The 10,964-nt window shown below is 56.0% G+C and overlaps 1 protein-coding gene across 2 annotated transcripts; it reads right to left on the reverse strand.

Annotated features, from left to right (window-relative positions):
* Positions 1-1,343: 1,343 nt before the first annotated feature.
* CLK3 (CDC like kinase 3) lies at positions 1,344-10,964 on the reverse strand. Of its 2 annotated transcripts, XM_079318387.1 has the most exons (13): positions 10,920-10,964; positions 10,559-10,707; positions 8,266-8,473; positions 6,596-6,689; positions 6,314-6,380; positions 5,425-5,541; positions 4,385-4,551; positions 4,198-4,292; positions 3,564-3,693; positions 3,020-3,102; positions 2,619-2,698; positions 2,444-2,534; positions 1,344-1,714 (listed from the first exon to the last, which is right to left on the reverse strand). In XM_079318387.1, the coding sequence occupies exons 2-13, from the start codon at positions 10,705-10,707 to the stop codon at positions 1,529-1,531; spliced, it is 1,467 nt and encodes a 488-aa protein (XP_079174513.1). In that variant the 5' UTR covers positions 10,920-10,964; the 3' UTR covers positions 1,344-1,528. The 2 variants fall into 2 exon arrangements, with proteins under 2 accessions (XP_079174513.1, XP_079174514.1); XM_079318388.1 differs by lacking the exons at positions 10,559-10,707; positions 10,920-10,964 and having other exon boundaries at positions 6,581-6,689; positions 8,266-8,458.

Consider the following 10,964-nt stretch of genomic DNA (forward strand, 5'->3'; position numbering starts at 1 on the left):
TGCCAGGCCGGGCTGTTCCTGGGGAGGGGCTGGGAACGTGGGCAGTGCTGGGAGCTCTGCTGCTCCTCTCACACTTCAGCCATCCCCAGGGCTCCTGCAGCCTCCTGCTGCCTCTGCCCAGGGGAGCTGCATCCCTTGGGACCAGCCCAGTGTGGCTCCAGCCCCACGGTGATTGCCCCAAGCTGGGCCTTTAGTCAGGCACTCAGCTAGAGCAGAGGCCAGGGCTGTCACAGGAGGAGGGGAGAGCCTTCCCTGCTCGCAGAGAAGCAGTTCCAGGCCCAGGAGGCTGCTGAGCCCCAGGCTCTGTCCCCCTGCACGTTGCCATATCTACCTCAGCAGGAGCAGGGCTGTGCCTGGCTGTGCAGCCCTGCTTCCCTCAGCTGCTCTGGGCACTGCTGGCTCCCGCTGTGCCCCACGGCTCAGCCCCAGCTGAGGCAGCACCCACCAGCCTGTGCTTCTGGCTGGGACAGCACAGCAGTCTGGTGGTTATTCACAACACAAACACAAGGTTTCCCTCTGCCTTTGTTTTTGTTTTTTTTTTTCAGCTGTTTCCTCGGATCTTTACCCGGGTTAAAAAGGTTGTTGCTGTAGTCAGTGTTAGCTTTAGTCGCCTTATTTCCACTCTCTTTGCTCAAGACACTCAGTAGGAGACTTGCTGTTTCAATTTCTGCTTTCTGCAGGTGTTTCCTGCCCTTTCTGGGTTTGGCTGTTGAGCTGTAGCTTGTGTACACGGAGCAGGAGCAGGGACAGCCCTGCTGGAAGGCACTGGAGCAGGTGCTGCTGTTTTGTGCCCTGGTTGCTACCAGCCTTGAAATGATTCCAAAATAAAGTGAACAGTGTTGCACAATGGGAGGGTTCAGCCCCTCCTGGTGGGATTCCCCAGCCCAAATCTCTGCAGGGTTCAGACACTGTGGGGCTGTTCCATTTGGGTATTTGGGTATCCCCTCACAGGCAGATGTTTCTTGGCTTCACACAGCTGGAATGTGCTCTTGGCCCTCTCCTGTGGCAGAGTTAATCCTGAGAGAGGAGCTGTGCTGTGGCTGTGCTTGGGACAGTTCCTGCTCTGGTGCCAGGTGCCCATCACTGCTCTCTGGCACTGCTTGGTGACCCCATGTGTGACCTGATGTTTGTAACCACCCATTCCTGCCACTGCAGGGGACCATGCCCTGAAATAAAGTGCAACTCTTCATGTGTGCTATTGTGTGCAGCTCTTTATTTGTCTGCTCTCCTTCTAGAACCATCCTGCGCCAGGGCAGCGCTGGCCTCACTGATCCCAGGTGATTTTTCTTTTCACAGGAGGCACAGCCGGGCCAACACAACCCCACACCCGCCTACAAGGGAAGTATCAAACAATAAGAAACACTTTATTTTAACTTTACAACATATAAATAGACAAATCTGTGCTTTCCAACGGAGCTTCCCTTCCAACTCCCCTCCCCAGGGTCCTTGTGGCAGCGCCCCAGCCGCTGTGGACTGGGGGAGGAGCCGGTGGGATCCAATCCCGAGGGATCCGTGCGGGCTCCCTCTGTCATCTGCTGAGGTCCCGGCTGCCGCCGCGGCCGCACAGCAGGCGCTCCTCGGCCGAGAGCCCGGCAAAGAACGGGTGCAGCAGCGCCTGCGAGAACGTGATGCGCCGACAGGGGTCGAACTCCAGCATCCTCCTCATCAGGTCAAACAGCTGCGCGTGCTCCAGGGAGTCGTGCAGCATGTACGTCTGAGGGGACAGGGACACTGCTGGGGACACAGCCAGGCAGCCAGCACACCAACACAGCATCCTAAATACAGCATCCCCCCCATCCCAAATACAGCATGTACGTCTGAGGGGACAGGGACAGGGACACTGCTGGGGACACAGCCAGGCAGCCAGCACACCAACACAGCATCCTAAATACAGCATCCCCATACAGCATCCCCCATCCCAAATTCAGCATGTACGTCTGAGGGGACAGGGACACAGCTGGAGGGCAGGGAGAGAGCCCGGGGCTGGGCCAGCCAGAGCAGCCTGCATCCCAATACAGCATCCCCCATCCCAAATACAGCATTCTCCATCCTAAATTTCAGCAAACCAAATACATCATCCCATCCCAAGTAAAGCACCTCCCAATCCCACACAGAGCATCTCCCCATCCCAAATTCAGCATTCCAAATACAGCATCTTCCAGAGCTGCTTCTCATCCCAAATACAACATGCCAAAGAGCTGCCTCCCATCCCAAATACAGCATCCCAAAGAGCTTCCTTCCATCCCAGATACAGCATCTCCCAATGTAATCCCAATTACAGCATCCCCCAGAGCTGCTTCTCATCCCAAATACAGCATCCCCCCCTTTTCCTACTCCCCATCCTGCCCCTGCCAGCCCGGGATCACTGCAGCTGAGAGCAGTTCCAGTGGCAATTCCCACCCCTGAGCCCCACCCCCTGCCCAGGGGAGGGAGCAGCTCCTACCCTCAGGGGTTTGCAGTTCTCCTGCACGTATCTGCCATCAGACGTGTTCTCATCCCACACCAGGCTGCCATTGTGGAAGTATTTTTGTTTCCTGCAGGGGGAAGGGGGGATCAGGCAGGATCTCTCCCTCCAGGCAGGTGATGGGGTCTGGCTGAGCTCAGGACCAGGCTCTTACCGAGTTTTGTGGACCATGTGAGAGGGGAGTGGCCCCAGGATTTTTTCCATCATGACAAGATGCTCACGGTTCTCGTGGGTCTGCGAAGGAGCAGAGCAGTGCTGGGTTAGTCAGAGCTTGGAGAGCTCATGACAAAAGGTTTGTCACCTCTGCAGGGACAGGGGAGAAATCCAACTTCTTGTGTTTTGCTTTTCCCTTTCTTCAGAGAATAGAAATAACCTAAACCCAGAAATTATCCAAACTCCATCTGTCCAGCAAGGCACTCCTCAAACCAGCCCTTTTCCAAGGTTCATTTTCACACTCAGCTTCTCATTTTTAGTGCCTGCTGTGTGTTTCCCTCCCCTTCACCTAATTCTGAGCCCTGCTGGGCACAAAAGGTTCTCAGGGAGCAGCAATCCTACCTGGAAGAGCGTGAAGCCACGGTAATACTCAAAGAGAATGCAGCCAGTGCTCCACACATCACATGGCTGTGCCCAGCCCAGCTCTGCAAAGAAAATCAAATTAACTCTGGGCCCCCAACAAACCCCACCACCTTTCTCCTTGGTGAAACCACAGGGATTCCACTCAGACCTAGAAATTATCTGCCCAAGAGCTGGAGTGCACCCAGGCTGGTTTTCCTCTAGTCAGCATCACCCTGGGGCAGCTGCTCCCCTGTGCCCCACTCCTGCTGGATCCCAGAAACCTGGGGTTTTTTGACCTTTCTGGAACTGACCCTCCTGGAGAACACTGCTTTGGACCTTGGAAAAGGCTCCCAAATTTGAATGATAAAGTTAAAATCACAGGTGTGTAGTTAAACAGAAGTGTGTGATCTCCCATGGTGAAAAGTTTTAAAGTTTTTCTAATATAATAACAGGTACAGGACAAGATAAAAAAATTAATCCATTTCCTTCATGTATTTTTTAATCCTGACTCTAAAAAAACACCCCAAAAAGCCTCAGTCCTCACCCAGAATGACCTCAGGGGGTCGGTAGTGCCGGGTGGCCACGATGGTGGTGTGGTGTTCGTGGTCAAAGGTGGCGCTGCCAAAATCGGCCACGCGGATGCTCGTGTTCCTGATGGACTTCTGCTGACAGCTCTGCAGGGAAAGCACAGGCACAGATGGGAAATGAGCTCCAGAGGGCTGGAGGGCACCTCACAGGGATGGACTGTGGAGCTCCAGCAATGCTGGAATGCATCTCCTGACAGGGATGGACTGTGCAGCTCCAGCAATGCTGGAATGCATCTCCTGACAGGGATGGACTGTGGAGCTCCAGCAATGCTGGAATGCATCTCCTGACAGGGATGGACTGTGCAGCTCCAGCAATGCTGGAATGCATCTCCTGACAGGGATGGACTGTGCAGCTCCAGAATGCTGGAATGCACCTCATAGGGATGGACTGTGCAGCTCTGAACATCCCAGATCAGCATTATAGAAAATCCCTGAATTAAGGGCAACCTTAATTCTTTTGGAAGGCACAGCAGGCAGAAGCAGCTTGACTTCCAGTTTGTTCCCACTTCCCAAACCCTGAAGGCCTGGGCAGAGCAGGGAAGATCCCATTCCTGCAGGGAGGGCAAAGCCCCTCCTTGTCACCCAACCCACCTTGTTCTCGTTGTACAGCGTGTCAAAATCCGAGTTGACAAACAGGATGTTCTCTGGCTTGAGGTCAGTGTGAGTCAGCTGGTTGTCGTGTAGAACTGCACAGAGAGAGGAGAAAAAGGCCCAAGCTCAGCAGCAGGGAGAAGCAGCTGCAGAGCTTGTCCCAGGCCAGGCCAGGCAGCTGACTCACATCTGAGGGCGTGGCAGAGCTGGTACGCCATGTGCCGGATCTGCGGCAGCGGGTAGGGCTGGAAGTTGTTCTCCTTCAGGAACTCAAAGGTGTTCTTGCCCAGCAGCTCGAAGGCAATGCACATGTGGCCATGGAAGTTGAACCAGTCTGACATCAGGACACACAGGCTGGGCAGGGATGGACAGGCAGGGGTTAACCTCCCTGACAGCATCTCTGCTGCTCCTGGCTGGCAGGTTCTCAGAGCTCTAAGGCACCAACTCCGGAGCTCTGAGGTTCTTATCTTAAAATAAGCAAAGCAGCTAATAGTTAAAAAGGTTATTTATTACAAAGCACAGCAGGCTCAACAGGTCATAGAAAAAGCAATGGCAAAGCAGCCAGCAAGAGCAGTAAGCAAGCAATGGCTGGAAGCCACAATGGCTAAAAGCACCAACTCTCCCAATACAAACTCTTATATGGGATTTTTCCAACAAGCTGAGACACAAGCTCAGACCACACTCCTTAACCTGTTAGAATTCCAGTTTCTTAGCACACCAGGTTATGTATAGAACTACACATACAATCTATCTTGTTCTACCTGAAAAATGTCAGCAATATTCTTATTGTAGCTGTTATGTCTAAGTCCTGTCCACAACTGTGGGCCTGGAGCCTCTATTGAAGATATCAGTGTGTTTCAACCTTCACTAGAACACTCACTGCTGCTCTGTCACTTGAAACTTTTCACTTACTAAAAGCACCAGAACTCACTCTAAAATTACTGACTTACTTCTACTTCAATGTCTACTTTATGTGTGAGAGGCTTAATATACTTCAACCCATCCAAAGGCTTTAATTCAATCCCAGCACTCTGATTTCTCTCTGAAGAATTCAGAGACCCCTGACTCACTGACTCCAACACCTGGCCACTTCAGGAGTGCCTGCTGAGCCCAGGGAGATGCTTCCTGCTTTGCTCAGGCACCTCTGGACAGAGCTCCCCAGTTCCCATGGGCCAAGGGCCTCACCACATCCTCAGCCCCGTTGGTTTGTGTGCAGTGGGAACTCACAACTTGTTGTCCTTGTCCTTCTCTTTGATTTTCTTCAGGACATTGATTTCCAGCCTGGCAGCCTCTCGGTATTTCCCAACGTTCTTTATGATTTTCAGTGCCACCTGTGACTTGCCTCTGGAAAGGGAGGAGACAGAAGGATGGAGTCAGAGAAAAACCTGTGTGCTCAGGCCATGGGGAGAGGCACATCCCATCACTCCAGGCACCCTCTGTGTCCCAGCAAAGCTCTGCCAGCCGTGGGTGCTGCTTGAGCAGTGACAGGTATCACTGCCAAGGGACACTCCTGACACAGCTCTCTGTGACTCCAGGGACACTCCCCTCCCTCAGGAGGCAGGAGAGCCCTGCAGCAAACTGACCCCAGGGCTCGGGGCCAGACAAGAGGTCAGGAGGGCTCTGGGGTCAAATGTAACCACGGGGGAGTTAAAGGAGAGAATGGACCAGTGCCCTGGCAGATTAGGAGGTCACAGGGGCCACCTCTCAGCAGGAACTCACTGCTCAACTTCCATGGCTGGGGCTGTGCAGGGAGGGTCAGGGAAAAGCTGGATGGAGACCAGGGAAAAGCTCCAGAGGGTGGAGGGGCACTGAGCAGGCTCCCCAGGGAATGGGCACGGCTCCCAGGCTGCCACAGCTCCAGCTCCCTGAGGCACAGGTTGGGATTGCTGGGGTGCTCTTGTGCTGGATTTGGATGATTCCTGTGGGTCCCTCCCAGCTCAGGATATTCCATTGTTCTATTCTGTGACCCCCCTGCTTCCCTTGACACAATTCTGCAGGGGGCTGAGGGTTGAGCCAGGCCCTCTCCCCTCGCTCTGAGGAAGGCAGTGACACCTGCAAGGTGACAGACTGGGACCTGTGGAGCCCAGCAGGGACAGATGCAGGGAGAGGTGCCCACCTGGCGTGGTCCACGCACTCCACCACTTTCCCAAAAGTGCCTTCGCCGAGGCTGCCCACGATTTCATCTAGGAGAGAGAACAGCAGCGGGTGTGACCCCGGGAGGGCTCGGGCGGGGCTGGGCTCCTGCCACTTCACACCAACAAAACCTCCGGGCAAACAAAACCGCTACACTGTTTAAAACTCCATTTAACAAAGCAGCAGAGACCCCTCCAGTACAGACAGATCCGGGCTAACCCGGGGGGTAAAAGTAGAGGTAAAGTTTTACGCAAGGTGGCTGTACATCGCTCTTGAAGCCAATCGCCGATCCTGCACACCAGGTGACCTTCCTTGTCATCCTCCACGCTCCTGCTGCGCTTACTGCTCTGCTGGCTTCTCTGCACTCACCGCCCCCCGCGACAGGCAACAGTTGCAGAGACGACGGGGCCGCCGGATTTTCCAGATCCCAGCATTTCATAAGGCACACAGCATATATAACGATAGGGATATTGCAAGGGACACGTCAAGACACAGAACTAACTTCAAAACAGAAAAGTCATCAACAGCTATAGGTACGGCAAGAAAACTTCTCTCTGGGGCAGGGAGATGCTCCCCTCTTCCAGGAGGGGAAGCTGCAGCAGGAATTCTCTGCTCCTCTCTGCTGCCAAGCACTGCCTTTGGACAGGCTGCCCAGTAGAAGCTGCAGTAGCAGTTTTTTCTCTCTGCATCCTGTGCCTTGGGAAATGCAGCTCCAGCTGCGCAGAGCTGTGTCCAGCCCCTGCAATGGAACTTGCTGCCACTCCTATCCTAAATCCACAGCTGGGGCACATCAGCCTTTTGGGAACTGGGAGAGCTTCAGGGACAGCACAGGTAAATCAGTCCCCAGGGGACACTTCAGGCAAGCTCTGAAATGATGTTCACCCCCTGCTACTGGCAAGCTTCTACTGGAAAACCAGCCCAATGTTCCTGCAAGGACCTGGGGTCCACAAAGCGAGCTGCCCTAATTCCTCACCTTGTTCTAGTCCGCTCTCAAAATAGTTACAATCCCTGCAGCCAAAGGGATACATGGAAACCTCGACATTTCCATGCCTGAGCTTCTTCTAGCAGGCTTCTCTCTGTGCCCCTCACCCCTCAAACAGCAGGCCCAAAATAATCAGAACTCCCCAAAAAATCAGCTGGAGCAGAGGAGAAGGAGGGAGGAGAGCCAGGACAGCTGTGAGGTGTCAGAGGAGCCCAGACCTCCACAGTGTCACTGTGCTGCCAGCATGGCCCTGGCTCCCTCAACAGCCAAATCCCAAAGTTGGCAGGAAAGGAGTCAAAAGGAGGAGCTCAGAAGTTATCCAGCTGGGATGGGATCAGAGCTGTGGTAACATTGCAGGTGGGAGGGGAGTGTTCGTCCAGGAAGGAAGAGCTGAAGTGCTCGGTCTGACACCTCACACCAGGGCATTCCTGGCACCAGCCCCCCTGCCAGCTCCACACATTCCCAGTAATCCCTGAAGGAATGCTACAGTTCAGGGGCAAGTTTGCTTCTGAGAAGCTGAAATCCAAGCAGGAATGGGCAAAGAGGACACACAAGTATGCTGGGAGGATGGGAGAACTAACAGGGCTGGAAAACATCTCAGACAGATCCCACCTGGAAGGAGATCCAGGCACCAGGAATGCTGCGCTCCAAACCCCCCCAGAAGCAGCAGCAGCTGCAGGCAGAAGCGAATCTCTGGATAAAGAGGAGCTGTAGGGATCCCTGGCCCCAGGCCAAGGCTCTCCCTCATCAGCATCACGAGTGCCACTGGAAGCTCTCCCTGATCCTAAAGAACACGGCTTAGCTCCCTCACGGATTAAGGCTACGAGGGCGCCACACAGACCCGGGACTTCAAACAACAGCCACACCACCGGGGTTCGGTACTCACCCAGAGCTGCCGGGGCCGCAGGGAGGCAACAACAGTTAAAGCTGAGCTGGCTGCGGCTGCTACTCACCGAGGAGGCGCTGCTCCAGGACCTGCTCCGGCGCCGGCGGCAGCGCTGCGGGTTCCTGCGGGGCGGGCGCGGCTCCCTGCCCCGGGAGCGCCGCCAGGCCCGCGGCCGCGCCGGGCAGCACGGCTCGCCGAGCGACGGGCTGCGCTCCTCCAGCCGGCAGGCGCGGCTGGCCCGCCGGCAGCGCCGCTGGTACGGCGTCCTCTCGCGGCTGCGGCACAGGAGAGCGCGCTCAGAGCCCGGCACAGCCCGGCTGCTGCCCGGCACCGCAGCAAACACAGCCTGCTGCTCCTCCCGAGGAAAGCACCTGCGCCCAACCCCGGACACAGCTCCCTGCTGCTCCCTCGGTCCCGTCACCACACAGAATCCTCCTGCCCCGATAGCCACAGACTCGGGAACCCTGCTTCCCATCCCAAAGACTGGGGGAGAAGCAGAAACCCCAGCAAGCTTTCCTTGGAGAGAAATTCTTTACAGAAGAATTGCTTAGCATCCCCCATCCCAAATACAGCGTGCCCCAGAGCTGCTTCCCATCCTAAATACAGCATCCCCCATCCCAAACACAGCATCCCCCAGAGCTGCTTCCCATCCTAAACACAGCATCTCTAATCCCAAATACAGCATCCCACAAAGGGCAGCTTCCATCCCAAATACAGCATCCCCCATCCCAAACATAGCATCTCTAATCCCAAATACAGCATCCCCCAGAGCTGCTTCCCCTCCTAAATACAGCATCTCCAATCCCAAATACAGCATCCCCCAGAGCTGCTTCCCATCCCAAATCCAGCATCCCCCAATCCCAAATCCAGCATCCCCCATCCCAAATACAGCATCCCCCAGGGCAGGGGGTATGCTCCCACTCCCCTGTGGCAGGAATCTAAAATCTTTCTGCACCTCAAACTCTAACCACTGAGAAGTCCTGCAGAGAAAACAGTGTGGCATTCCCACATTTTAAGAAGCTGGGGTAAAACTACCCTCTGAGAGCTGCAGCTGGGCTGCCTGCCTTGCTGTGGACTCCCATCCCTGGAAGTGCCCAAGGCCAGGCTGGGCAGGGAGCACCCTGGACTAGTGGAAGGTGGCACTGGATGAGCTTTAAGGTCCCTTCAACACTCCTTGATTCCACGCTGAGCCCCCTGTGCCAGCACTCATAGGTGTTTGTCACCATTCCTCCCTCAGGAAGGTGCCTCGTTAGTTCTTAACCAAACAGGGAGCCGCAGCAGGGCTCTGGTTGTCACCCAGGTGGCACAGGAGGTCCCAGGGCACCTCGGTGTGCACACACAGAGCAGCTCCATGGATCAGTAAGAGCCAGAAGGAAAACCTGTCACCGAGCTCCTGCCCCTGGAGCAACAACCTCCCAGGACATAATGGCCAAACTCTGCATCAGGAAGGGCCAGAGACTCAGAGCAGGCTCAGCTGTGTGGGAATGTGGGAATTGACACAGAGGTGTCACACACGAGGTTTTGGGCACATCAGCCATGAGAGCAGCTCTGCCTGCTTCTGCCAGCATTGACCCCAACACAGCTCGGTGTGCTTTGGACATAGAAATCAGAAATGATGGCCTGAAGGACTCCCAACACTCAGGTCTCCTCAAAGAGGCTAAGACTAAAAGGACAAGGCTGTTTTCACCCCACAGAAAGCTGCTTTCATCCAAATCCATTCCAAATTACCCATCAGATAAAAAGCAAAAACAAATAGAAAAGCCCGTTATGTGTGCCAGCTCTATTTCACAACCCACCTCCTTCAAGTAAACAAAAGCCAGGCTGGGGAGAGAAATTAATCTGGAGAGCATTTCAGGAATCTATCTGAGATGAGCTCAGCTCCTGCCTGGCTGCTCCTGCCCAGTCCAACCAGTGGAACCCCAGCAGCCCCAGCAGCACCAGCGTGGGGCTCTGGCCCCTGTTCCAGAACCCTGCCCTTATCTGAGGCCTCATCCCGCATTGTCCCCGGGGAAACGCCGAACAAAGAGAGGATCAAAGGTAAAATCCCGACCCCGAGCAGGAGAGATCAGTGAGATCCGTCAGCCGGGATCCTGTGCGAGGGGAGGGAGCAGCGCGGTGGTTTAAACCTGCTGTAATCCCGCCAGAGAGGCGGCTGGCAGGAGAGGCTCTAATGCCCCCGCAGCATGGAAACGCGATTCCAGGGCGGGCTTAACGTGACAGCCGCGGCTCTGGGAAGAACTTTAGCGCGGCACTGAAACCACACACACGCACACACACAAATAAACAAGCCGTTCACCGCACCGCCGGGATTTTGGGGTTTAAAGCTGACCTGCAGCTCAGGGGGAGTTTCGGGCGCTCACCTCCTGGATCTGGATCTCCGCGAGAGATCCCTCCGGGTCGGGTAGCGCAGCCTGCCCTCGCACTCCCTGCTCCGCGACCGCCGCCGCTTCCAGCGGTGTCCCGGCTCTCCGTCCTGCTCCGGGGAGCGGAGCCGCCGGCAGTGATGCATCTGCGGGGCAGAGCGCGGGGGCTCGCAGCGCCGCCGGGCCCGCCGGGGCTGGGCGCTGCCGGGGCGCTGTGCCCGCGGGCCGCCGGCTTGCGGGGCCGTTACCGGCCCGTTCCGCGCCCGCCGCCCTCGCGTCCCCCCGTGTGACCCCCGTGTGTCCCCCCGTGTGTTCCCCCGTGTCCCAGCCGTGTCCCCGCCGTGTGTCCCGGCCTCACCGCCGCCGCTGCGGCCGCGCTCGGCGGGTGCGGCCCGGCCCGGCC

The sequence above is a fragment of the Erithacus rubecula genome (assembly GCF_903797595.1).
Source record: "Erithacus rubecula genome assembly, chromosome: 14".
In the NCBI taxonomy this organism is placed as follows: domain Eukaryota; kingdom Metazoa; phylum Chordata; class Aves; order Passeriformes; family Muscicapidae; genus Erithacus; species Erithacus rubecula.

What these genes read in the sequence shown, in the direction of transcription:
- CLK3 (XM_079318387.1), bottom strand. Translation starts at nt 10,707, where the DNA reads ATGCATCACTGCCGGCGGCTCCGCTCCCCGGAGCAGGACGGAGAGCCG. An exon ending in CGATTGGCTTCAAGAGCGAT is followed by an intron (nt 6,381 to 6,595) that starts GTACAGCCACCT and finishes TCTCTCTCCTAG; the next exon opens with ATGAAATCGTGGGCAGCCTC. An exon ending in CGCTGTACAACGAGAACAAG is followed by an intron (nt 3,694 to 4,197) that starts GTGGGTTGGGTG and finishes CTTTCCCTGCAG; the next exon opens with AGCTGTCAGCAGAAGTCCAT.